This window comes from Halichoeres trimaculatus, unplaced genomic scaffold, assembly GCF_033239565.1.
Source record: "Halichoeres trimaculatus isolate MK-OKI-2021-1 unplaced genomic scaffold, fHalTri1.1 fHalTri1_scaffold_4, whole genome shotgun sequence".
Lineage (NCBI taxonomy): Eukaryota > Metazoa > Chordata > Actinopteri > Labriformes > Labridae > Halichoeres > Halichoeres trimaculatus.
Window position 1 is genome coordinate 25,609,372 of NW_027437182.1, and position 27,685 is coordinate 25,637,056.

At 40.6% G+C, this 27,685-nt stretch overlaps 2 protein-coding genes and 1 long non-coding RNA gene across 8 annotated transcripts in view; 1 reads left to right on the forward strand and 2 right to left on the reverse strand.

Annotated features, from left to right (window-relative positions):
• Positions 1–519: 519 nt before the first annotated feature.
• On the reverse strand, positions 520–6,498 carry oaz1a (ornithine decarboxylase antizyme 1a). The gene is given in 6 exon segments (XM_074667476.1): positions 520–1,154; positions 1,572–1,657; positions 2,038–2,213; positions 2,670–2,756; positions 2,758–2,824; positions 6,304–6,498. Coding segments are annotated over 6 exon segments (666 nt in total). The 5' UTR covers positions 6,423–6,498; the 3' UTR covers positions 520–1,023.
• A 1,645-nt stretch (positions 6,499–8,143) lies between these two features.
• On the forward strand, positions 8,144–9,367 carry LOC141788631 (uncharacterized). The gene is made up of 3 exons (XR_012598159.1): positions 8,144–8,277; positions 8,532–8,608; positions 9,111–9,367. It is a non-coding gene; the product is annotated as an uncharacterized LOC141788631 (long non-coding RNA).
• The window catches only part of dot1l (DOT1-like histone H3K79 methyltransferase), a 32,973-nt gene continuing 14,594 nt past the window's right edge, over positions 9,307–27,685 (reverse strand). For 2 of the 6 annotated variants that reach the window (XM_074667564.1, XM_074667563.1), the window contains exons 16-33: positions 27,582–27,673; positions 27,380–27,481; positions 26,303–26,440; positions 25,950–26,075; positions 25,187–25,629; positions 24,963–25,059; positions 24,714–24,860; positions 24,099–24,141; positions 23,286–23,911; positions 22,893–23,098; positions 22,569–22,642; positions 21,799–22,482; positions 11,995–12,315; positions 11,746–11,915; positions 11,535–11,646; positions 11,358–11,457; positions 10,849–11,267; positions 9,307–10,090 (exon numbers count right to left, since the gene is read on the reverse strand). In XM_074667564.1, the coding sequence (XP_074523665.1) occupies positions 9,684–10,090; positions 10,849–11,267; positions 11,358–11,457; positions 11,535–11,646; positions 11,746–11,915; positions 11,995–12,315; positions 21,799–22,482; positions 22,569–22,642; positions 22,893–23,098; positions 23,286–23,911; positions 24,099–24,141; positions 24,714–24,860; positions 24,963–25,059; positions 25,187–25,629; positions 25,950–26,075; positions 26,303–26,440; positions 27,380–27,481; positions 27,582–27,673 (4,307 nt within the window). In that variant the 3' untranslated portion in view covers positions 9,307–9,683. Of the gene's footprint in view, positions 10,091–10,848; positions 11,268–11,357; positions 11,458–11,534; positions 11,647–11,745; positions 11,916–11,994; positions 12,316–16,064; positions 20,197–20,321; positions 21,169–21,798; positions 22,483–22,568; positions 22,643–22,892; positions 23,099–23,285; positions 23,912–24,098; positions 24,142–24,713; positions 24,861–24,962; positions 25,060–25,186; positions 25,630–25,949; positions 26,076–26,302; positions 26,441–27,379; positions 27,482–27,581; positions 27,674–27,685 lie in introns of those variants that run through there. The other 4 variants (XR_012598158.1, XR_012598157.1, XM_074667565.1 and 1 more) reach the window with 3 other exon arrangements.

The following is a 27,685-nucleotide window of genomic DNA, read 5'->3' on the forward strand; positions in this document are numbered from 1 at the left end:
GAAAAACAGAGATTTTTAGATGTTCGTCGGTAAATGAAAGGCTTTTCGCTTGTCCTCGGTGCCTTCACTAACAATTGTGCTGAATCAAAATGACACAGACAGACATGAACCACATTTTTCTTAGTGATCAGAAGACTTCACCGCTGTTTAACACATGCTGAACTAAGACATTCATTCTCACTCGAGGGACAGATTTGCCGAGGTGTGAAAGAAAAGGTGTTTGAACTTCTCATAAACTCCTTTTATCTTCCCACCTCTACCTTTGGTATGAGACGCAACAAACTGCCACAGTGTGCATCCTCTTCCCCACATTTTGAATGCTTTGTATGACGGCTACAGCTATAAAGAGGCTTCACAGCGGGCAACTCTAAACCTCAAAATTAAAGGACAGTTGACACTCCAGTTTCAATTTAGGTATGGACAGTTTATATGTTAAAAGTTTTTCTTTTAAAGCAAAGTGACACATCATCTCAAACAGGCTTCATGTCTACACCAAAAAACAAACACCACAAACCCCGCTTTGTAAGGTGAGTTCTTTTATTTAGTAGTTACAACATGCAGATTTCTATCAAGTCAATCAAAGCAACAAATGAAAATCATGCACACATTAAAAAATTAATACAAACAGGAGAATCAAATGATAATCACTATGAAAAACATAGCTACTTACATGAGTAAGATGGATTTGGATTTATCATAAATATCACACTGTGGGGATGATCATCAGGGTGGGTTTATCAGAGGAAATCACTACACATCAGAGGGAGTAATACAGTGGTGAGGACAACGCCCAGATATCATGTGGGCATTTTCTCTACATTCCTGGTATGTTAACATCTTACCCTAGTGCAAATATCATTGAAACACAGCACATGAAAGGTAAAGGTAAAACTACACAAAGAAATCTTTGACAGGAAACCTCAACCTTAACTTGGATAATATATTCCTCTTCAAACAAAAAATCACAAAGATGTGCAGGTATGGATTGAAATTAGAAGAAACATTGTAACTGCTCAGCGTCTTTTAATCATCATCAGAGGAGTCTCGCTCGATGCTGTAAGCCATGAAGAAAGCGTCAGGGCGGGAAGGGACGAGGGGATGACCCGGTCTCACAATCTCAAAGCCCAGGAAACTGAATGTACGGAGCAAGGGAGCTAGAGACAAAGACAGTGGTGATATAAGTCTTAAATTTTTGATATTCAAACACTTGAAGAGTTAAACAGTTGAAAATGGTTTAATTGGGTTTCTAAATGTATGAAAGGATTTTAGCAGCAGCACAGGTAATGGTTGACTAATGGAAACTGTCCACTGTCAATAGTCTACAGTGCATGCATCTGAGCTTTCCTGTTTCTGCTCTTCCTTCTGTTCCTAATGTGAGTGCTTCATCAGTGTGATATCTTCATTTGATTGTGCTAATGTTAAATTAATGTACTCTTTACACATCTGTATTCAAGCGCTTCAAAGAAGTACCTGAACCACATTAATTTCCAGATTCAAGTTCAAACTTTTCTCAAAGAAGTAGAATTTTTGTTTACAGATTTAATGTTAAAGGAGCAACGACAGATTCTCACCTCTATCATCACGGTTCTTGTGGAAACAGATAAACACATGATCAACCTGCAACTGTTCTTCTGCAAATTCCAGCAGAAGTGCGAAACTGTGAAAAAGAAAAACAAAATATGTCAATGTTTTACAGGAAGGATCTAAATGTAGGTGAGAAGAAACCTCAGCAGCAAGATTAAGCAAAATTTTGAAGTCTGTAGCATTAATTTACCTCGCTCATCAAGCTAATTTATCTTCACAGCAAAATATGTTTCAAATTTCACTTTTAATAAAATAGGCTTATCTACCTTGAGAGTTTGCATCAGCTTTGGCATTCGATCACATTGATAAAACCTCTTTGTAGATCTCACTTTTGACTGAGGCAAGCCACTACAGTTTTTGTTTGCTTTCAGGTATGACATAACTATCAAACTTGAAACGTTCAAACAAAAGCTCTTTCTTTTTTCTACCCTTCAAAATGTCATGTCTACAGACCTGTCTTTGCTGCCCTCGGGCAAAGCTCCAGGAGGGATCTCCACATAAAGGTTCCCTCCTTTCAGCACCGCCCTCCAGACACAGTGTTTGCCTTCAGAGCGACGGGGCTCAAAGAGCAAGAAGCGCACTCTGCTGTTTGCAGGGGGAGGCTCCTCAAGAACCAGCAACTGAGAATCCTAAAGGGCAGAGATAGCGAGAGAAAACAGACATATTCATTCATTAAAAAAATAAATCTGATTTGGGAAGAAAATCAGTCAAATTTTTTAAGCACTATCTGCGACGATGAGCATATGTTGGAGGAGAAGAAGTGCTTTATTATCCCCAGTCTTTGTATTAAAATAAGCATTTTTTGGTTTGAATCAGATTTTTTTTTTTAAACTTATCCAAGACAAAATCTTAATAAAACAATATCATCATTAGTTTGTGAGAGAGTGAGTAAACAAAGAAACTGCTATATCACTGATCAGCTTTCGTTTTTGTTTTCCTTCCATTGGGTAAAAGAAATGTCTTTCTTCAGGGGTGGTTTAAGCTAAGTTCAGACTCTAACTCCTCAGTTCCTGATCAGAAATCACTCCTTTTTAACAGAAACAGACACATTTCTGTAAAAGTGTAAGAGAAGTTATTTTACTTACAGAATAGAATAGCTTAGCTGAAAGATTGCGATCCCTCTGGTCATTCCCTCGCCCACCTGGGATCTTCAGGGGTGGGAGAGGGGCATCAGGAGCACCACAGAGGCCCCGGACACGGGTTACTGCAACAGTGGGAGCACCTCCTGGGACTGGAGATACTGGAAGGCGAAACAAAGACACATGAGGAAGGGGGCATCGTAAGTGGTGGCTTGAATTCTAAACCACAAACTAAATCACATATAAAGAGGGAGTTGGAAACTTATTATTCAGATGAGTGAATGATCTCTAAAGTGATAAACAAGTTGTGTGAGTTCAATCATTAAATGTGCAGACTGATACGTGTTTAAAATAGCAAACAGGGAGCAGGAGCACACTTGTCACTGACAAGGTTATAATAGTTAACTAAAACGAAACTAAAAATGAAAACTTCAATTTAAAATACATTGCAGTTAACTCAAACTAATAAAAACTAGAAAAAAAAAACAAAAACGATAAGTAAATTAAAACTGTATCTTGTGTTCACAAAACTAACTGAAACTAACTAAAATGATAGACAAAATTCCCTTAGTTATAGTTTTTGACAATGTTAATAGCCTATAGGATTTAAATTAATCCGACACATTTTCCCAACCAATTTTAGACAGTTCAGTGCCGTACAGCACCGTCATAGTGACGTACTGGGACATGGTTGTTTACTGCACTGACTGGCTGTGCGCTGTGCTGCAACGAAACGTAGTGGAGCAATGATTCAGAGGATCTGTAATAGTTTAATTGTTACAGAGTCCAAGTTTTTATTGTATTTGAGTCTGCCTTTACTGTTACAGAGTCCAAGTTTTTATTTATTGAAGCTCATATTATATTGTTTTTTTAATATAATTTATGTTTATATTATTTTATGTAATTCATGTTAACATTATTTTATATAATTTATGTTTATATTCTTTACACTAAGTTTATATTATTTTCTTGTGTTTAAGGCAGCAGCCAACAGTTCAGTATCAGCATTGACTGAGCAGTGAGCACTATGTTGGACTTGAAATAAACAGTATTAAAATATAATTACTCTGACCTTTTTGAATCCTGCACCTGGCAAATAAGGTATGAAAAAACTAAAGCTAAACTAAAACTAAGCCTTGTTGCAAAAATCTAAAAATAAATAAAAACTAGAATGCCTGCTCTAAAACTAATTAAAACTAAACTGTAATGGAAAATTAAATTTCAAAACTAACTAAAACTAAACTATAATGACAAATCCAAATCTATTATAACCTTGGTCACTGATGACTCAAAGGGAAACATGTCAGCTATCAGTCAAACATTTTCAGTAACTGCTCAAGACTAGGTCTGTTGTCGAGAGGCGAACCGTTCCACTTATCAACTTTTTTCTCAGAAAAAAATCTAAAGATTAACTTTTAACTCCCTCAGTCAGACGTTGATGTTCGTCAAACGACTTCTGGCCCATGATTCACAGAGGAGCTCTGCAGGTTCAGTTTGTTTAACCATTAGCCTACTTTAGCCCTCCTGTGGTGCTCCAGTTTACAACAGACAGGAACAAACACCAGTTAAGCGAGTGAGCTCAGCCATTTTAATTCAGAAGCCAGCCGGCTCTACAGAATTGGCTCGGCTTGCGCAGAGGTCTGTTTGTGCGGCTGCATGTATTTACAGTGTTGAGAGTACGCCTTTTTTTAGAGCTCGTATCTGCAATACAAGCTATTAGCAGCAGCAGTGCTTCCACAGCAACACACTCACTCACACACACAGATGCTCTCTTACGCAAATACCACTGCTCTGCTATAAATGGAGCAGATGTGTGAAAATCAAATGAGAACCATTGTTGCTCCCATAATAACTTGGGCAAACTGAGTGAACATGCGACACAAAGCCAGTTGCCTGGTTGCACAAGACTGCAAACCAACACAGGTCACCTAAATCCCATTATCAGATTATGTAAAACAACCAATTAGCATCTCCTCATATACCTCCATTCCTTCATTTTTTTCATCTCAGTCAGCACAACACCAGGCTTTTTTAAAAATTCACATCTGCATTTGGTTTCACTGTTTTGTTTTTGCTGTTTTCTATCTCCACACACCCACAGCAGACAGCAGCGCAAATAAAGACCCAGTCACATGAGCTATGAGTCTTAAGCTGCTTCTTGTGCAAGAGCACAACGTAGAAAATATCCAAAATAAAGACATAACAGATAACCTGCTGTTATAGTATCTGATCTCAAAGTGGAATATAGGTTTGCAACTGCTTCTCTAAAAACACGGCTGATGGGTATGAACACTTCTCTTTGCATATTTAGAGAATCTTGCCTGTATCATTGAATATTTCTGCTTTATTTTTACCTTTATTGCCCCGAGTGGGTGTAAAAGTCTAATTATAAGTATAGATCTACAGTCAAAGGCAATCTGATATGTACAATGTGTCATGATCAGATTCCTCATTCTTCATGCCACCCCCTCTGCTGTGCAGTGGAAATTTCCTACGATGCCTTTACAACAGTGTGACAAACAGCTCCGACCACAATCCTGTCAGGACACGACCGGGGGTTAAAAACACTCCTAAACCAAACCGCTCACACGCTGTTCCAATATGTGACCCACATATCCAGGAACAAAACTCCCGCTGTGCGTCATTTCGAGTCAATCATCTTATTCAATCACTAACAAAACAGCAAACAGCCCGTCTCATTGAGCCTCATTCATTTAAGCCTTCACGGTGGCTGGGGTCACATTTAGATACAAGCACATAGCAACTAAGATGAATTGATAAGCCTCCAAAAAACTGTATCACTGGATCATTTAAACAGGGAAAAGGGTGAACACTCGTGATTACTTTAGGTGCAAAAAAAGCCTTGAAGCTTCAATAATCAATTCAACCATCATCATAACTACGTTGACTCGCTTAACGCTGTCTGTACATAGCGTTATATAACTGTTCTGAGGCTCAAATATAATGAATATTTGTTTTTAAACGAGATGTCTTTTTTGATACTCTCCCGTTACATAAAAAATGTGATAAAATATTCAGTTTGACGACACCTTTGTGATTACGTTAACTGTCAGCTAACCCAGAGAGCGACAGCCACAAACCTACATTTACAGTACTAGTACAATAAGCCCAAACACGTTACAATTTAAATGTAAAAAAATAAATAAATAGTGGAATTATAATAAATTGATTTTGATATCCCCAAATTCCAATTGAACAATAGCTAACCAGCAATTTAGCATTTATCAAGCACATCTGTGTGGCGTTTCACATATTAGCTTGTAAGTTAGCTTAGCTAGCCTTGATAAATAGCGCTGGCAGGATTTTTTTCTGATGGGTGAAAACAAGTCTTCAGTAAATGTGATAAAATATCCAAATTCTCTTTTTGGTAGTTAGAAATGACTGAGCCTTGGTGTTTACGAATTAAAAAAATATAAGGTCAATTATGTGGCTAACTACTAAATTGTTTTTCGGAGATGTCAACTGAAATAACGCTGTTATGTAAACAAGTGTGAGGGGACGTTGCTAACTGCTCCTTTAAATGCGCTGCACCTCAAAGCAAGGCCGCAGTCAGGGTACGTAGCTTAGCATGCTAAGGTAGTTAGCTTATGACAACTCGCAACAACTTTTAACAACATACCTTTCACTTTCAGGTTTATTACTGGACTGCTCGATAACAGGCATCTCGGTTAAGTTTCTCTCTTTTTCTCTAACAAAACAATGACTATTCAAAATCGTCTGTAGGTTAGATTTAACCATCCGGCCAGCGTCCGCACCAGCTGCTCGCTCTGTCCTCCCTCTTCGCCTTGTGTTGAGCTCAGGCAGAGCAGGCAGGATGCAGTGTTTGCCAGGGGCGTGTCTTATCCAGCATGACGTGTTACTGGAGAAATATGACGCAGTTACTTCAGTAAACATTTTCAAATTAAAGCTAATAGGCGTTTAACTCAATATTCACAAATTAAAGTGAGGGATACCTCACTTAGGCATATTTTGCTCTTATAGCTTCTGCAAAGACATTGTGAATAAAGTATAGGCTGCCCAGTTCCAAATGTGGGAATTTCTCCTCTGTGATTTTCAGGTTGTAGCCCTTTATTTAAAGCTTAAGAAAGTGTTGTCCTTTGGAACCCTCGAAAAACAGGAACCCACAAACCCATTTATCTACACTTTCAATATGTTGTGCTATATTTGGAACTTGAGAAATGTCAGCCCATAATGTAGCTCTTTGTATTATTTTTACATGGGCTGTTTTGAAGATCAGCAGTTAAAAAATGAAAAAAAAAAACTTGTGGGTTTTTAAAAAAAATATTTGCCTTTTAGTATAATTTTATACATTGTATGTTTTTAAGATTGGATGCTGAAAAGAAATTACAACAACAACAAATTAAAAATAATGACATGCCTTTTGTTGTAAAAATTGACATAATAATGCAATGTTTCGAATTAACTGTTTTGGATTTTGTGTGTTTTGAACCCCAGTTTGTAGGTAATGTATGTCATAATGAAAAAGTGAGATCATATGGGTCAACTTGGACCCACATAATCAAAAAATAAATAATTAAAAAAAAAAAAAAAAAAAAAAAAAAAAACGTGGCTATGTTAAACCATATTTTGTAGTATACAAAGGTAAAATTAAAAGCCCTTAAAAATGACCAAAAAAGGCTGAGACCTCTAAGAGTTCAGGATTCAAAGTAAAAGTGGAAATACTCAATGTGCTTTAACTCTTGCCTGTGTCTAAGCACTTCACATTATTAAACATAACTGGTCAACTTTAGACTTTATCTGGAATAAAACAGTGAAAGTTGTTTGAGTTGACAAAATTGTATTGTTTTATTGTATAGGAAACAGACTAGAGCCTTTCACTTTAGTTTGTTGGTGGCTTGATGGAGAGTACTGACAGTGTAAGCCCACTCAATGACCGACATTTTCCTTTTTTCAACATCTTCCATCTGTGCCTGTCAGTCAAAGAGCAGTGAGCGTGGTTCAGGGTGTTTATAACCCCGTCTGTGTCTCCTTCAGAAGAGAAATCACGATCATCACAACTACATTATCCTTTGCTTTGATAGGGAGATACAACTAATGTGACACATCAGGTAAGTTCCCTTTCTCTTATTGCACTCAGTTTGATTATTGAGTCATGTCTTTTTGAAGTAGCTGTGGATGCCTATTTTAAGCTGCAGCACTCAGCAGACTATGACTTACAGTAGCCTGTAGGCAGAAACACTGTTCACTGTTCATGATAGTACATGCATTTAAGTAAAATTTTTACATTTTTCTGGTGTTTAGATTCATTTAAAAATATGTCATGTGAATTAATAGCTTTATTCCAGGCCCAACTAAACCTCAGCCTGCAGCAGTGTGGGAGCAAGAAACTTCTTAAAGCATCAGAAGTAAGAAATACGTCCTTATAATTAAAGAAGTGTCTTAAATACAAACTATAGCTGTAATAAATATGTTTATCTCTGCTCGTGTCCATCCACAGTGTCTTATGAAAGAATTCTGTCCATTGAAAACTTGAGTGATGTCCCAAACCCATGGAAGGGATTCACTATGAACCGTTGTTTAGTGGTGGCTCTGGTGGTACTGCTGGTGAGCTCAGGGGTCCATGAGCTGCACGGTGGGTGCTATCACTTTATTCATACCTGAATTAATTCTTTGATTGAGATTACATTAAAGCTGTAACACTGACAGTATGTATTCATAGTTTTTTTATTATTGTTGTGCAAATACAAAGAAAGTTTTGTACACTGATACCTCTGGAGCTAACATTGCTGTGGTTTGTTTTCAATATCTCAACTGCAAGCTGCATTTTTTGCCTTTTTTTTGTTCTAGGCTTAAATCAAAGCTCTCACTTTCTCTCCTTTTTTCTAGATGCCATTGACTCTTTTGTTGAGGAGACAGGCATAAGGTCTTTTATTGGAAGTCTGCAAGATGGATCAATAACTCAGGTATTGTTTGTCTCTAGGATTCTGCCCCCTACTCTGTGTTGTGTTCATTTAAATGTATACTTAGTTACAGGTTCAACTCCCCGCCTTGATATTTTGCTGCATACCCCTCATCCTGTCTCTTTATAGTCCCTGTTTATCTGTGCTAACTTAAAGGCATAGATAGATAGATAGATAGATAGATAGATAGATAGATAGATAGATAGATAGATAGATAGATAGATAGATAGATAGATAGATAGATACCCCTTTGAGATTTAAATGCAGGTTTGTTTTTGTGAGATAAATATGCTAATTGGCGTGATGCATTACTAGTACCCATCTTGAATGAGTAACATCATTTGGAGGGACAGGGCAACAGTTATGCTCAGTCTTTAAATCATATTATGTTTTCTTTTTCCAGTAAAGCTGCTCAAGAATTACTATCGATGTTACATCATCAAAACAATCTTTCTACTCTGTCGGCTAAACTAGACTGTGTTTTCTTTCCTTTTGTCGGCTCCAGATTTCTCTATGGGATAGCTTCATGTGGTGGTGGGGAACTGAAGAAGTTGGAGCAATAAGAAGACGAAAAAAGCCGATGGGCCACAAGGTGGTCCTGAAGCCCAAAATGAAAGAATGATATGGATACACTGTTTTAGGGGAAAAGTTAAGAGTCTGAAGAGGGACTGGTTTCTAAGTTAAAGGATGCAATACAGTCATCAGTAGACTTTGAATTTAATAGGACACTGGATGTGACACCTTAGCATTTGTTGAATCCCAAACACATTTTTATTCAAAGTATTTCTTTGAAAAGAAAAGAAAAGATTTACAAATTTTGTAACAGATGAAGACCTGTTTTGAACCACATCTGCTTAAGATTTTCATATATTTGTATCAAGCAGAACATTGTGCAGCATCTTTTCTGCATATAATTCATTACCTGTGAGTATATAGCTCTAAGTAACTTATCTGAATAAACATGTGCATTTACTACTATGACTACAGTGTGACTAAATACATTTTATGAGAGTAGCAAAAAATGAGAGTTTTCTATCACCAAACAGGCTCTAACTGTTAAAGATAAAGTTTAACTTTCTTAGCGGCACCCACACTCCTTTGCTACAACATCCGGTTTGATGGAGAGGTAAGTCCCATGTTCGTTCAGGTCCATCACCTCCAGGTGTTCATAGGCCACGGGTACACAGCATGGCGCCCGCTCATCTACATTCCCACGTTCAATGTGGAAGTTAAGCAGGACTGCGTGGTTGTTGGTGTTAACCAGGGGGAAGGCGCACGAGCCGTGACAATTGTTGATGTTTGCAGTGTTTGGGCCCACTAGAGTACTCTCAAGAGACACTGTAAGGCTCCTCAGCCCACAGACACTGCCCCCCATTGAGTTGTTGTTGCCAGCTCTTGTTGCCCGCAGTCTTTTCTCCACCTCATATGCTCGGGACACTGTCTGCAGAGCCTTCAGCAGCAGAAACGCACAGAACTGGTTTTCTCCTGTACCACGAAAAAGGAGGAAAAGAGAAATCCATAAAAAATAAAGCAAGGTTTCCAGTTAAGAATGTGTAATTACTTCAGAAATATCAAAATGAATTCATTAATAGTAGAAAATCTTGTCTAGAGTATGAAGATCTGAACAGAAGTAGCTAATGGTCAAAAACCCCTAAACACATACACAAAATACACATTAAATGGACCAAAGTAATGTATAAATAAATTACAAACATTTTTTAAGCTAACAGATAAACTGTCAACTGTTGATTACCACTGTTAGCAAACACAGTGGGTAAAAAGTTAAAGTCACGTTTGATATTAGAGGTTTAGTGGTGAAAAACTAATTTGAAATAGTTCGCATAAAGTAACTTCTGCAGACAACTTGCTTGGGGCACAAAATAAGCCTAGCAGTAAAGTAGAGTGCCCAAAAAACGTAGTTCAAGAAATATGATAGCAAATCATTTTAATGATAAAAAGAGTTTATCATTAGAACCAAGAGCAAAGCGTAGAGCAAAGTTCTGATGAAGTTTTCTTCAAGAGGGGGCGCTAAATTCAACACAATCAAAAAATCCTCACAGTCGCTTTTTTAAGTATGCTAAATTTGAATCTTAACCAACAGAGCAATTGGTAGACTATCAAAATATATATTTCAACATCTACCGATGTATAATCAAAGCTATGTATAAATCTTTCAGAAAGAAAGAAGATAAAGATTGTGACCAGCTGCTTTCATTTCCTGTTTGATGTTAGCTACACATCACCTGGTGCAGGTTCTGTCTTTGGGAACACACTGTGTTCCTTGAGCTTTTCCAGCTTCTCCATAGCTCGGTGACCAACATCCTCCTCTCTTATCACCGTCATTATTCGCCCCACAGCCTGTTCCAACCTCTGCCTGAGCTCCTCCAGCAGAGCAGGAGACAGAGACAGCTCTTCACGATGCACCTGAAACCTGGAGCCCCAGCTGGAGAAAGAGAAGATGGTGAGGGCTGAGGAGTTGATCAGTCCTGCCAGCAGGGTCTCACTGGAGGACAGGCCCAGGGCCAGGGGGGGCAGGGACTGTAAGGAGTCCAGCTGAAGGGGCGAGGAGTGAGGGTGGCTCTGAGGCAGGACATCAAGCAGGAACTGTTTCAGCTCACAGAGGAAGGAGGAAGTCATGGATAAACCTGGAACTTGTGTATATCTGAAAAAAAGGGAATTATGACTTAGTACCCAATACTTTGACAAGAATGTGTTAACACATCACATAATGGGAACAAAAAGCTAAGTCAACCTTGTTTCAGTTCTTCTTTCCCCTGAGAAAAGCAGAAGTGGGGTCATGCTGATGCTACTTCTTGATTTTCCACCAATAAAGATGTCTTTTAACCTTCGCACTACAAACAGAGGAAGTGTGAGGAAAGTGCACATGAAATAAGAAATGATCTTGTGTCTTTCTCATTTGAATTCTCACTCATAGCAGGGGGATTTGTCTCAGCAGAAATCCTCCAACTGTGGTGGACTTTGCCCTCTGGTTCTTTCCCTGCCAGCATTATGTATTGTGTTTTTCCAGAAATACACACAGTCTAACAAAAGACAGAAAAACAAACACAAGTGAACGCGGCAAAATGATTCAGGAGTTCTCTAAAATCACAAGATATTTTTCTCACCCAGCCTTTCTTTACCTGTGTGCTGGGACGCAGCTCATGGCTTTTTAAAGTAACCTCCAGGTTTTCCTCTAGTAGGGGACTTTCAAAAACTAAGAGCAGCACGGGGTTTGGCTTTGGCAAATGAGAATGTGGGAGGTCAAAGGTCAACTTGAGCAGTCCATTCCCTTCTCCTTCTGACAAGAGCTCTATTGATAGAAACAAACGTGAAAAAACATGCTGTCAGGAAAAGAAAAAAGAAGGATTGCAACCAGGAGAAACATTTACCTCCAGATAGACGCAAAACTGCCAATCCATTTCTCTGGTTTCTGTGGCTTTCTTTGGAAAGCTTTGTTAAGATTGAGGCTGATGAGTTTGCAGATCCTGTGCAGATTCCAAACAGAGTCATGGTCTGGTTTGTGAGTTCACCACTGTCATCAACACCTTCACGTAATGTTGCAAGTACATTGTTCACAAAGCATGGCGGCAGGTTTGGGATGGGATGTAAAACTGTGGAGTCTGAAGAGGTCTTTGTTGATGAGGTGTGAGTTGTGTTTGTTATTTCCAACCCGCCTCCTGTCTCTGTGGTGCCGCTCGTGGGATGATCTCCTTACAGAGAAAAATGAAAAATGAGCAAAGTGAAGAACAACTCAAACCTGGAAGGAGCATGCGAACAAAACAGCACCCTTATCTAGAAGCTATTCAACAGTACAACCAAAACAACACATACACAAAGTAACATGAATAATGGTGCAGGGTTTGGTTAGTATGGATGACGCCATCTGACCTGTGACTGCGGGGTTATAAAGAGGGATCAGAGCCACGCACATCCTGGAGCAGCAAAGCATCAACACTCCACTGACGAAGAAATCCACACGCAACATGGTTCACAGTCTGTTTGTGTTTCTGTGCGGTCAAACTCATGAGGATGGGAGTTTTATCCTCCCGCCTTCCCTTCTCACTAAATGTGGAGCACACTGCCAAAAAAAGAGCATCATGTGTCCTTGACGACTTAGACAGTGGTGAGGTGTTTCAGCAAAGAAAGGTGCTTTCTTACCTCTGCACCTGGCCGATAAGGGAAAAGATGAAACTTAAGAAAAATGAAGTGTTGTTGGTCAGGACACATAGTTATAAAAGCAAAGACATGTACTCACATCTCAGCTGAAATACACAATGAATGTGCTGGATAAAGCTGTGAACTCATGAGTCATGTGAACCTTTGAATGTGGTTAAAGGACAAACACAAATATTAGAGGTTGAGTGGTGACTTCAGAGAGTGACTGGAGAAAAACATGTATTCATAGTCTTTGGTGAACACATTTCACGACATTTGATGCTTTTACACTCAACTGGCTGGAACCTGTCCAGAGCTTTGTCAGATGTGACTTGCCAGCCCAGAGCTACTGGCTAAGTCCAGATCAATGACTGTTTGCTTCATCAGAGGTGAACAGAAGCTTATTTCTCTTAGGATAAAAAAGAAGAGGGAGATTTGCTCTTAAAATGCTTAATTATCACAAAAAATGTCATAATTATTCAATAGAAAGGTGGAAACTTCTTTTTACATAAATAGTGCAGGATTTTATCTCATAAATTTTGGCTTGATAAATAGTGTCTTTTGATACCTTGAATGTCTTATACACTTTAAAACATGATTTTGTGCATTTTTTGTTTCAACACATTTTTTAGTCAGTATAACAAAATATTACTTAAGTTGTTGTGATAACACAAAATTGTAAGTTGAAAATTTAAACTTGTTTCAACACAAAAATCTGAGTGAAAGGAATGCCTCAAAATTTTAAGTTGGGTAAAAAAATAAAAAGTTGTTCTAACACAACAGAAGCTAACTTGATTCAATAAAATGTTTTGAATCAACCCTTCGTCTTAGTTTGGTTGATTTAAATTGTTAGTTGATTTAACTTCCTCAGGTAGTAGTCCGAAATGATTAATCTGTTTCAACACAACTTAACTTTCTAGTTATGTTAACCTTTATTTTTATGTTGAGTTGACTAATATTTGTTTAACTCAACTTCTACGCTGTAATACAATTCACTACACTGTAAAAAAAAAAAAAAAAAAAAAAAGGTAAAATACAGGCAGCAGGGGCTGATGGTAATTTTCTGTTTTTTTACAGGGCATATGCTGCAATTTATTTCTACAGTATATCACTGTAGGTTGAATTAAAGTATATGAATGTGAAATAGCAGTAAAATAGTTGCAGCCCTGCTTGTACTGTTATTTCAAAGCAAAGTAATTTTTGTTGTGGTGGCGTTTGTAAATGTGAGTGAGGAAGGAACACAGTGGATATAAGACCCTATTTATTGTTTCCAACAACTACCTGAAGAAATTAAGTCAACTCACAATTTTAAAGTTCTCTGTGCACGGGGAAGGAATCAGCCCAACAAATATCTGATTTTAATCAGTAATCTGTATTTCTAAACTGAAAGCACATTGTTTTATCTTTATGCTTCCAAAATGTCACAATTTGTTACATTTTGGAATGTATGACATGTTTTTTCTATTGTTACATTTTGGGTCATTGTTACATATTGAGCACAAACAAGGTTCCAAATAATGTGCATTTTCCTTTTTCCAATAAATAAATCAATAAAAAATAGATTTAAAAAAATGGCAATCCAACCTCTGCTCGATAAAACTTGCCCAAAAATGTATAGTGGATTGCTGGATAATATGAGGAAGTGAGCAAACATTGACATTTTTCTCTTAGTTTACACCTTTTTTAGTTAAAATCTAAGCTCAGATAAACATATAAAAAAAGCTGCTGACTGTAATCTTTGACTCAATTTTTAATGATGTGGAATTATGACTTCAACAGGAAACGTTTGCTGTGATGATTATGTCTTGTTTCATTGTATTTTCTTTTGTTTGTATGGCTCTTAGTCGCCTGCAATGACCTATTTTAGCCAGAGCACAGCTGGATTGTTATTTTTCATACAGGGAGTAATAAAATAGTTACTAAGTCATGGTTCACCTTTAGACCAGGACAAGGCTCCACACATTTTTATGACCTTCATTAGTTGTAAAACACAGCAGTGAATGAAAAGTTATCACCAGGACAGGTTATCCTAATGAGTGTGTACTATGTGTCTGCTCTGATTCGTACCAGAAGGTGAAAACAAAAGGCAGGAGCTGTGATCCTGACTCCCATCACTTCTCTCACAGCTGCTGTGTTGTTTTTTCAGACAGTCAAGGCCTCAGGACTGTTCGGCAGCCATGAATCTCAAGAGATAAAGCCAAGAATGACAAGCACTGTTCATCATTCTTCAACGTTTGCTACATGTTATCAACCTGGTGTTTTCTAGGACATTTCTTGGCAGGTACCACATCACACCGTCCCTGGCAGACAACAACCTGAGGTTATTTCTGGATGTGTATACTGTGGGAATCAGGGCTTGTATTCAGAAGCGTTTTATCAGAGCAAAAAAGATTTTTTATGTTTGTGTTTCTCTAGACGTGTCTGCATACTTCCACTGATTAAATAAACGATGCACTTTGAAAAAGTCTATCAGTATCTATTTCTCATGGGAGCCCCATGTTTTCTTTTCAACATTTCCAAAGTTGTCGTTGACATTTTTGTAGAAGCTGCAGGAGACAAACTTCTCAATATGGGCTTGTTGAGACATGGTTTCAGAAATTTTGGATCAAGAGGAATTTTGTATCAGGAGCTCCTATTGAAAAGAATACAACAAATCACCTCATCCAGCGGATACAGGAAAATTATTTTGTGCTCATAAGACTCTTAGGAGAAAAGTCTGGGATGCTCGTAAGATAAATAATTTTTTTGTGCACCCTAGTGACGCTGGTCTGGCCCAGTAACCTCAGGTTTGAGTCAAACCTGTGGCCTCTTCCCCACTCTCACCCAATTACCTCCTCTATCCTTTCCTGTCCTTTCATAATAAAGACATAAAAAGCCTGAACTAGATTTCAAACAATTTCTCTCATTGATTTTCTCACTGCAACCAAAATTTCCTCTCTGAAGGTCTTCAAGGATAGGTATGGCTGACACATCTGGACACTTTAGTCAAGTTTAAGTCTGCTGAGATGATGACATGTTTGATCTACAAAAAAGGCAGGCATGCTAATTTATTTTAGTTTGACACTGTCTCCACATTTTTTTTTTTGTGATTGAAGTATGATTTGTTTCAATTCCTTTGTATATTTTATTGGAAAAGTCTATGACCTATGCAAATATTAGTGTACCTGTGCTGTAATGTAGATATGTTTTCTTTCTTTATTTTTTCCCCCAGCATATTAGTATTAGTAGTAAAAAAACTACCACCTCTGAAGTTACTTGCACCACTAGTCTTCCACATAAATTCCACTTCACACAACAAAATTAGTTCAAATATTGTAAGAAACATTTTTATTGATAATCATAAAACGCAGGAAAAAAAAAACATTAAATCCATTTGTTTCATTATAACATCTTAGGATAAAAGCACCAACACCAAACAGTAACAACTTTATCATGTAACCCAGGGCCTTTTGGGAGGCAGGTTTGCCGTTATTGCACCTCAAACCTGCCCTGGCTTCACCTATCAGAGATCACTGTACACAAACTTCAGGTCACGTTCATCCAGCACCAGTTTTACCCCCCAGATGATGGGAGCACTCCTGACAAAGGACAGTGAACCTCCTTCTCAGAGACACACAGAAAGACAGAGGCATTTGTGAGATGAGGAAGAAACTGAAAGCCGTAGCCATTTCACAGCTTCTGGAGATCAAACCGACGCGTAAAGCTTTGTAAAGCAGGATTTCACCGGATGGGCTGACTGTGTGTGTGACCGTGAGAATTAATCTGAGGAGAGCAGAAAATATGGAAGGTTGGTTTTTGCTTTTTAATTTCACTTACTGAGGGAATTTACTGGTCCTGAGTTGGGTTGTCAAAGGGACTCCATAATGCCACAAGATGGTGAGAACATTTGTGACATGCAGTAGTTTAAATCATTGTAGGGGAAGTTCCTGAGTTAAGACCTTTGGCAGGTTTTAGAGTAAACAGCCTGGATGCAGATTAACAGAAACGTACCAGAAGAGCGCACGATGGAAAACTGCATAGAAGCTTTAATTCAGATCATGCTCCGACACCAAAGGACTTTAATAACAGCACCTCACCGCTCTGACGGATCAGCTACAAAACAATCTGTGATGAATGTAATTACAGCCATTTCCACAAACTGATTCTCACTTCCACACACACATTGCGCGTCCAGGTGAGAGAAATTTCCGCAGGTTTGACCATACTGTAAGAAAGCCGCTATAGGCAAGCTTGTGTTGATGATTATTAACCCATAAAACCCTGCAGCACATTAGGAGAAGAGTAGTATTCATCAATAGCTGCAATTTCCTTGTTTTAAGTGAAGGAGAGCACCGTGCTGTCTGTTTGACTAGTAGTATTAAAAACTGACAAGAATCTGAAGACACACGTAAAAGCTTAACATGAAACTGCAGTTGTATCAAACACCAAGAGTAAGAAAATCAAAACAGCATCAACAATAATTACAAAAGAGCTCTCAGTGCTGGTAACAAATAGTCTCTAATTATTCTAAAACGACTTTCTGCTTTTCACCTTCGCACTCGCAGGTGAAAATAACGTGTGTGTCTGCAGAGTGAGTGCACAGGACAGGACAATAAAGCTTTCATTATTAGTCTAATCTTCCCTTAGATATGCACTGGCTAGTGGAGAAACAAAGCACACACACACTCACACACACACACAGAGACAAAAAAGGAAGCTTGGCTGCTCACTTACACCCTAACACAAGTGTTTTACATCTTTGCAAATACACAAATCCTCACATTACAAGGTGGCAGAGCCTTGTCAGTAAGACATCTAAAGACAGAACGTGTGTGCTAGAGGTTCACACATAGTTTTGTACGCACCATCTTAGTTTGTAAGATTGGAATTGCAATTGTTTGGAAACAGAAGCACCATTTTTCCTGAAAAGTCTGGGTTGGTCAAATAATAATAATGACAATAATAATAATAATAAAAATAATAATAAAACAAAGACGTAAAAACGCCGGTTAAATGTGATGACGGTTCAGTTTAGTTATGTTCAAGCCACAGCACCTTTGTGTGTGTGTGTGTGTGTGTGTGTGTGTTAATACAGCTTTTAGGTTTCTAGGTCTGTTTGTGTGTGTGTGTCACAAGGACTCAGGTGCTGTTGTGTCACCGTGCTGTTACAGGCACCATCTGTTAAGATCGTGTGGTGGCAAAGCTTCACACTCCTTGGCTCTGAGCCTCCTGTTTAACAGGCTGAAATTAAGGTCATAATGCTGCTAGCACCAAACATTTCTATTCACTTATAGATATACTCATATATATAGAGACTGTATATAGATACATTTATATACCTTTCTGTGTATGGAGACAATGAAACAAAAAGTTATGTACAAAAAGAAATAAAATCAGTGTGTCTTGTTCACTAATCGATGAGCAGCCGACTTGAGTTAACACCTGTTGTGTGAGGAACAACCTGTTCACTCACACTCTGAGCCAGCTGTCGTCTAAAGGTGGTGTCTACAGGTGTACAGTAGGCATTCATAAAACCAGGCAATAGCATATTAAATATGAGAGAGGAAATGCCAAAAAAAGGCTTTAAAAATGTCCCTGTGTACAGCACCAGTTTGTTTTTGATGTTTTTACTACAGAATAAATAAGATCAGAAACAGTCCAAATGTAGCACCATTTTTTTCAGACTGTGAGTCAAGTACACACACTATTGCATTCTACAATGTCAACACATTTCAGGACTTGTAAAAAAAAAAAAAAAAGGAAAAAAAAAAAACAGAAAACAAACAAACAAGGCAAATGAAGAGACTGACGGCATAAATATAATAATCTAAATTATACACAACTATACAGAGGATGAATCACATTCACAGTACAAACACTGTTTACAAAAACAAAGAACACAGTTTCAAAAAGCAATCAAAAAGGTGTGAAGAGTCCAGTAGTTTCATGTGGTCATGGTTCATTGTTTCTCAGTGTGTGAGGATATGCATGCATGAGTGTGTGTGTGTGTGTGTGTGTGTGTGTGTGTGTGTGTGTGTGTGTGTGTGTGTGTGTGTGTGTGTGTGTGTGTGTGTGTGTGTGTGTGTGTGTGTGTGTGTGTGTTTTTTGAACTAAATGCAGTATAGTTCCACATAAGTGAGTCCTAATCTTTTGCTTAAAACTGCATTCCCCAACAGTAGAGATAAATACAAAGAAGTTTAGCTTAAGAAGAGTTAAAAATTCCTGCTGTAAGTTTCCCACATGGTAGTGTAGTTTACCAAATCGTCTGTAGAAGAAAATAAGTTCATAAATACAAAAAAAAAAAAAAAGAGTTTGATGATTTACCTGGATTCAGCCTCACTGGAGAGAGGCTAATGTCTGCACAGAGCACCATCTGATTGGGTGAATTTCATGAGTGATATTTAAAATGTACTCGTCTGCGCTGCTTCATTAGCACCCAAAGCATGAATGAGGATGAATGATGGTGTTGTGTGTTCAGGATTTAAAACATTCTCTGATGTTTTCCATTTACAGCTCATTTATTCGTTATTATAATAAGTTTTTTGCCAAGATCTAAAATGAGTGACGTAAAAAGGGAAACGTTGGAACAAATCTGTTTTTTTTTTATCACTTAGCAACTGGTGTTACACCAGTTTGTCACAAAGAAGGATTTTTTTTCATAGTTTTCTTTCAAGCCAAGGGACTTCATTGTCTGTCAGATCTTAAAATCATATGCCTATCATTAGCTAAACATTAAATGGGTGTCAATAAACCAGGCTTGACTTGTACATCTTCTGCTACACAAATAACTGTGACTCAACCGTCCCTCAACTTGATTCAGATTCGAAGACGTAGCAAAGAATGAAGGGAGATAACAGAGCGAAAGAGCAGGCATGCAGAGATTTGATACTGCATGACTTCTGAGGAGCAGGGTTCAGGGAACTGGTCAGTGTTTGTGTGCAATGATGAAACTTGGAGGGAATGTGACATGATCTGATCAAGCTCAAAAAATGGGCTTTGTGCTTCAATCTGTTGTAGATAAATTACAATAAATAAGCAGGGGGAGATTGTTTTGATTAACACTAGTTCTTATTACAGAGACCATGATAAGAAAGTCGAGTATCACAGTTTCATTGAGCACCTTAATGTTAAACAAGACATCTTCATGATGAAGCCGAGTGATCCTGGAGCAGTCACATCACACACAAACATGACCAGTGCTGGAAGAACTCTGCTCAAGCTGACCACGGTGAAAGATTAAAGTTTCTGTATGTGTGTGTTCATGTGTGTGTGTGTGTGTGTGTGTGTGTGTGTGTGTGTTCATGCGTGTGTCAGGAGTTCCCAGTACAGAAGCCGGTCTTGGAGGCAGTTGGGTAGCGGGAGACGTTTTGAAGCACCAGTGAGTGAGGAGAGTGCCCTGGTCCACACCTGGACATTTGCATAGTTTATTAAATGTTGAGGTAGTTTTCATCAATTACCTGAAACATCGAGAAGGAGAAAAGAAACAGTGTGAGAAACAAAAGACAAGAAAGGATTGACTCCTGTCATTTTTCACCCAGCACAGTTTTTGTACTTAGAGTCTGAAAACATCGAAGTGACTTACCTTGTTCAATCAAGGTAAAAGGCTTCTGGGAGCACAGAGAAAACAGATAACCTGTCTCTCACACTCCCTACCAGTCTCTCTTTCTCTCTATTTCACTCCTTCTTTCCACCCCCTGATTGCCCTTTGCCCTTTCCCTCTCCAACATCCCTCCTTCCGCTCACTCCCAAACCTTATCTAGGTCGGGAGCCGGGGAGCTGGGAGCTGGTGTGGGCACCATGCATGCTCTGAGTTCTCCACATGCTCCCACCACCACCTGTGCTGTTAGCAGGTGGCGGTGGGGGAAGCCGAGGGGAGAAGTGCACAGCAAATGGGCGAGACGAGGACGAGGACGAGGAAGAGGAGGTTGACAGAGAGGAAGAGGAGTGGGTAGCAGTAGCAGGAGCAGCAGAGACAGAAGCAGAGGTGGAGGTAGAGGTAGAGGAGGAGATGGAGAGGGATGACTGAGCTCTCTGGTGGTGGAGGGCGGAGTGGGACAGGCGAGAGGAGTGGTGGGGGTCTGATCGAGAGGATGGAGAGGTGTCGGAGTGCGTAGCTGTTGAAGAAGAGGAGGAGGAAGGGGCGCTATGCAGGGGTGGAGGAGGGGGCAAGGACAGCGTGGGAGGAGAGGGGCTGTGCAGGACAGACTGGATGCGGCTGTGCTGGGCTTGGGAGAGGGAGTGGGGGAGAGGTGAGGATGCGGAGGCCAAGCGCGTGGTGGAGGCTGCTTGTAGTGTGGAGTGCTGCTGGGTTTGGGAGGATGTAGAGGAAGAGGAGGAGAGACTGAGCAGAGAGCTGAGGCCTCCAGAGGTGGGCAGCGTCGCCCCAAACTGATGGGAGGACGCTGCGGGAACCACGTGGTGAAAAATACCTGCAAATCATACAGCAGAGATGGAGGGAGGGGGAGGAGGGAGACAGGGGGAGGAGAGAGCAGACAGAAGTGCCAAAGAGAGCAAAAGGGAGGGGGGACAAAGAGAGAAGCAAGGACTGAGCCAGGTTGTGCATAGCGCCAAGCAAGTCTTCAACAAGCACACAGAAAGCAAACAGAGTCAGTTCACTGAGAGCCAGTCTGAGTCTGATCGTCACACGTTGGTTTACAGTTTGAGATGTTGGCTTGCAGGTGAAATGACTCTGATGACAAACTTTACAGATACACCCACAGAGAATGAGCTCACAAGGATACATTATCATTATTATAACCTCAGATTCACAGACATACTGTTTGATAAACTTTTCATTTAAATCTTTTACTCTTGATTTCTGATTCTGCACATTACAACATTTTCTGAGGGTGTTTCAAGCGACAGCGTTTAAGCAGCCAGTCCATGTCAAAGCGATGCAGCACACACAAACAGCAGCGCTGGAACTTTACTTACCTGACATTATTCACAGGCCCTCCCCCTCAGACTCTCACTACTTTCACATCCTGGTGAACCCAGACTATCACCTCAACATCATCTGTGTAAAGATCCAGATTCAGATTTCTGTCTATGATGCTCACCTCCAGCCGCTCCCCCTGCCAGCCCCGCACTGGAGAAGCTCCCCAGGGCTGAGTGTCCGTTGACGAGCCGTGCAGTCCCATTTGCTGTTGATCCCGTCTGGGCCCCAAACAAGGACTGTAAGACTGAGGTGCTACCAAGTGGGAACTGAGCCCCCAGGTACTGTCCCACGGCTGATCCTGTCGCTGAGGAAACTGCTACAGGACTTCCTCCCACCTTCCCGCTCAGGATGCCTCCTCCGCTGCTGGCGGCTGCAGCAGCAATGAAGAGGTTCTGGCTTCCCAGGCTGCTGCTGGTCTTCAGCTCCCATTCTCGACTGGTCTTCTGCTTCTGGAGGGCCTGTCGCTGGTCTGAACCACTGCCCTGTGCAGCCCCAGCGCCACCGCTGCTTCCGCCCCGGCTTCCCGCCTCCTGACTGAGGAAAGGGTTAGCGGCCATGTAGGTGGATGATTCTCCATCACTGCCTCTTTTCATCTGCTGATGCTGTTGTTTGTGGTCAGAATCAGAGTCTGTTCCCCGGCTGTGGCTGCCAAATGGAGAGCCCCCTTGTCTCATGTCAGAGTTGGGTTGCTTTGGGTCAGAAATGGGGGAAAAAGTGGATTTCCACTTGCTGGTTGAGGACAAAGAGGAGGAAGAGGAGGCTTCGCTGCCTGTGCTGTTTCCACTACTGCTACCAGATTTCCTGCCTTGTAGAGCAAAAGACTTTTTGTTACAGGTTTTTCAAAGTTTAGAATCAAGTTTCATTGATAAATGTTTCTTGTTTAATTCATACCTCTTTCATTATCTCCTAGTCTACCAGGTCCATCTCTGCTTTCCAAGGATATTGTGGCAATTTTTCGTTCAATTCTAGACAAACAAAACAACAAATAAAAATAGAGTGTGTTGAGATAAACTGAACTTTAAAAAGGCACAGACAGCGTCGGCAAAATGAGGATTTTCTTAAAAATCACTACATTCATCCTGAATTAGAGGAGAAATCTTTTACCAAGCGATGTTCTTAGGAGCACTATTCTACATCATGGAAAAGAAAAGGAAACTATAGCGGAGTTCAGCAAAGCCATGTTTTAAAATGCAGAACATCACAGAACTATATTACCGTGAACTGGAGCTGTCGGCTGGGTATCCTGAATCCTCGTCATCTGAGCTGGGGGCTGAGGAGTAACGACAGGTGCCGTTGAGCTCCAGAGGGCGCTCTCTCTTTAAGATGGGAGGCTGGTCCAGGTCAGGCCCACTGGGGCTGCGGCTCGATTGTTCAGGGGAGGAGATGGCAGAGATCTCCAGGGGCTGGTTGATGTTGTTCACCTGTTGGCACACACAGGTTATACACAGAGAAATCAAAGATGTGTTGTTAACAACCTGAGTCCAACAGATGCTAGAGGAGGTCTGATAATCGAAATCAAGGCTCAAAGGAAACATTTAACACAACTGAAGCTTAAAACTTAGAATATTCAGAGTATCAGGGACATTAGTTGTGCTTTTTGTGGCTGACCATAGAGTTGATGTTGAGTGGTGATCCTGAGGAGTGGTTGTTGGAGCCCAGACCGGGGAACGACCTCCTCTTGGGGGATCCGCCGGCTGTAACAGACATCGCAGAGTTGCGCTTCCTCCGTCCCCTCTTCCGCCCCTCCTGAGGGCCGAGGTTGTGAGAAGAGTGCGATGACAACGTGTGTGTGGGTTGGTGAGCATGCTGAGTGCCGGGTGACTGGTGGTGGTGGTTTCCATGGTTACCGTGGTATCCCTGCTTGGCTGAGTTGCCAGTGTGATGGTGGAGGCGTGATCCTCCACCAGTGCTGCCTCCGCTGCCTGACGAAGAGGAAGACGAGGATGAAGAGGAGGAAGAGGAGAAGAAGATCCTCCTCCGCATTTCACAGTCCTGAGGCTCCATGTCCGACTCTCCTCCCAGGTGATCCTGTCCGTCTTCTGGAATAATCCTTGGGGGTCCGTCAGCATACTGGAGTACCCCTCCAGTGCTAAGTGGGGGGCTCTGGATGTGACCTCCACGGCCCATTGGTCCTGTCAGAAGAGTGTTGGTGTGTGAAGGAGGTGATAAAGAAGCACCGTTATGGTCCTCAGGGTGGGGTCCTCCATTCATCAACCCTGAGCTGGAGGAATAACCTGCACAGAGACCCAAGCGTTTCAATATGAATGCTTCAGGACACACAGGAAGAACTGCCAACTATCACATCAACTATTCAACATTCATCATGTGTTCAACCCTGTTAGCCAAAATAATACATGGTTCTTCAATTTAGCAGCGTTTTAAGTAGATATGAACCAATATTCATTAGAGGGTAAAACTTACCATTCGTCTGACCTGCCTGAGACACAGGACTTGGAGTACTTCTCTGAAATTTTGAACACAGAAAATGCATTATTACTTTAAACTCTGAACAAAAAAAGAAAACAATCCTGAGCATTTAAAAAACTAAAATGTGAAAAATGATAGTTAAAAGAGCAGGATTCTACTCAGGGATCTATTGATTTAGTGACCAAAACTTTAAAAACTGAGGGGCACAACCAAAACTTCAACTCTTCCCTCCTCTCTGCCACTATGTTAGCACAGTTAACAGTGGACCAAGTTCAGTCCCTGGAAAAATGGTGTTCCCCACAGAGAAAACACTACAGTGTTCTGGCTGAGGCAGCCTCCTCACAACTTTATATGCAGGAAAAACCCTGCTGCTATTTGTTGCTTGTGTCATTACACTGCGCCCCTTAGCAAGCATTACTAATGAACATTACTCATAATAAAACTTTCACTTCAATGAAAACAAAACATTGAGTTAATGCAGGCCCAAATACTCCCACATTTATTCCGAGGTCACACAAAGTATATTTCTTGAGCTTATGTGACCAAAATAGTCCCAAGTTTGGATCTTCAGCTGGACTGTAGTTTTGATCCCATCATGAATGTACTCACCAGTCTCTCAGCACGACTGGGCAGCACCACGCTGGCCAGAGGGATGCTGACTGGGAGTTTACTCGGGTGGACAGTGCTCAGAGGGATGCTTATAGGAAGGCTTGTGATGCTATTGTCTCCCTGAGCAGATGGGCTCCTCTCTTTACCCTTTTCAAAGAGCGAGAGAAAATCATTTATTAACAGTGAGAGTGAGAAACATCACAAGAAATAAAGAAAAAGTGAGGACAGAAAAGAAAGTTAAAGGTTTACCCTCTCTGAACCTTTAGAAGTACTCTGGGGGTCAGACGCACATGGAGAGCAGCAGTTCTGTTTGGCTCCATGCAGTGAATTTACACCAATCATTTCCCTGTAATTACAAACAGAAAAAAGTTGTTTCACCCAATCTATCTTCCGGTCTCTGTCTGGAACAAATTATAGACCTGGAATATGAAAATAAAAATCATCAAAACAGGGAACTTCAAGAGCCAACAGACCTGTGTGTGGTCAATCCAGGAGCTCTTGAGTGGGCAGAAGCAGTTGGGTCCTGGTTAAGGTGCCTCCGCAAGGCAATTTTGGCAGGGGAGAAGCGTGTGTAATCAGGAAGAGCGTGGGAGGAATTTTGCTGCCTCTGCCGGGCATCAGTGGTGGCAGGTACAATCTCATGGTCTGGAGAGATGGGAAGGTAGCGTGAGAGAAGCTCTCCTTTGGCGTTGGCACGGTCAAAACAGGGTGAGCTGGTACCATTCATGGACAGCTCTGGGCTGACACCGTTGAGGGCCGGGGCTGAAGACAGGCCAAGCTTTGAAGAGTCCAAATCTGTGGAAGAGCGGGATTCCAGGTTCTTTCTGTAAGGGGAGCCGTCACAGGGGCTGTACGAGGATTTGAGCTGGAGCAGCTCCTGCTGCCTCTGACTTTTCTCGAGCTCCACAATGCTAATCTGCAAACAGACACCAGAGGGAGCCATTGTACTGATTAACAAGCATCCTCTGGTAAAGATGAACTATCGAGGAATATGTTTGTAAGAGGATTTCTTTCACTCTTCCAAAAGCTGCACAGCATTCACTTTTTAGGTAACCACACCAAAACTAACTCAGACAAAATTCCTTTTAATCTTGCTCTGAACAGAGTGGGATGAGCAAAAGTGTACAGCAGGATGGCTACAGAACACAGCAAGCATGAATGAGTATATGAGAGCTGGAGGAGGGAGATCAATCTTTTGTAAATAAATCAAACTAACCGGAGATGGACTGAACATACCTGCAGCTCCAAACAGTGCTTCTGTTTTTCAGTGATTTGTCTGCGCAGTGCCTGCTTCTCTTTCAGCAAACTCTCCAGACACAAAGAGCTCCAATCCAGCTTCAGCTCCTCACATCGAGATTTCAGCTGCAAAACAACAAACACACACTTATTTGTTTGCTAGGAGAATGCTCTTTCACTGGAGAGTACTTAAACTCAGCTCCTTAAACAGGCTGTGCAGTGCAAACAACTGAACTAAATTTCAGCTAATGTCACATGAATGTAAAGCAGAAGGGATTACTCTGGATGATGCTGTATAGTTAAAAAATAGGTGGAGGGAGCTACAACAACAGCAACAGGCCCTGAGTACTCACCAACAAAAGGCTGTGGTCTCTCAGCAAGGCCATGTCCCTCTCAAGCTGCTTTGTCTGCTCTTTCAGCTGACGATTGTGAGCAGATATTTCCTTCTGGGCCTGCAGCAGATCCTCCACAGTCAAGGCTTTTACTCCCAGCTGGTTAAAACAGATGTACAACATACATAGGTAGCGTTAAATCATTGTTGAATTCATGTCAGGTTCCTCCTGCCAATTTTCTTCACTCCATATGGTGTGTATGGTAGTTAGGGCTGCACGATTATCCCAATCGCAATTGCAATGTCAGCACATGCAATTCAGATTTTTCTCCATGATAACCAAGCAAGTCATGACACAACTTTTTTTATCAAATCGCAAGCACAATCGCAATCACAATATTGTCCACCTAATCGCAAATCGCACCTTTTCCCCAAATCGTGCAGCACTAATGGTAGTGAATCAGATTCATCCTAAATTGACAGGCGTGTGGCCCCAACCTTCAATCAGCATACAACCATGCCTGACCCATCTATATAAGGACATCTATTATATGTAAAATAAGGCTGAATATGTATCAATATCATGATTATTTAATAATTTAGTTAATTCACAATTTTTATTCTAGAATTCTATCAAAGCTTTTTTTTCTTTTACTGAAAGTAGTTTAAATATATGGTGCACTTAGCTAAGAGTACGCGTTTACATTTTCTGAGAGAGTTGGTCGTCATCATTTGTGCATATACATGCTGTGAGGAGGTTCTAATTTTTTTGCAGAATAATAACAAATTCAAGGAAGAAAATATCGATTAATCGCAGATTTGTGCTTCAAATGTCTATATGCACAATTTAAGCACAAATCTGTGCATATGCACTGTTTATGAATGAGGCCCATTGAACCTGATTTTTACTTTATGTTTTCAACCCCATTATTTGCAAAATGAATATATGAATACAACTTTTTCATTTAAAATGCAAACTTTTAAAGACCAAATCCCAGGAAGTCTTCAAACTGAGAACATTTCTATAGTGCTCAGATACCAGAGTTATTTTGCTGTATCAACTGTGTAAAACAGTGAGTACGAAAACAAAAGCTCGCACCTCATCTAGTTTGGTCTGAAAGAGACCTTTGATCTTGTCCTTGTGAGTCTGACAGACCATGTGGAGCTGCTCTGCCTGCCCTGACAGGTCCCTGTGTTTTTGCTGGAGACAGACACAAACGAGAACAGGAATGCAGGTTAGATAGGTGAAAAAAAACACACAGCAGAAGAAAACCAGTTGTGTGTATGGTGGCAGTAATTACCTTCTCCTGATCTAAAAGCTGCTGCAGGTTGGAGCGGTACTGAGGAGTCTTCATGTAGGACATAAACTGGAGGTACTGAACTTTGATGTTATCTGTAACAAGAT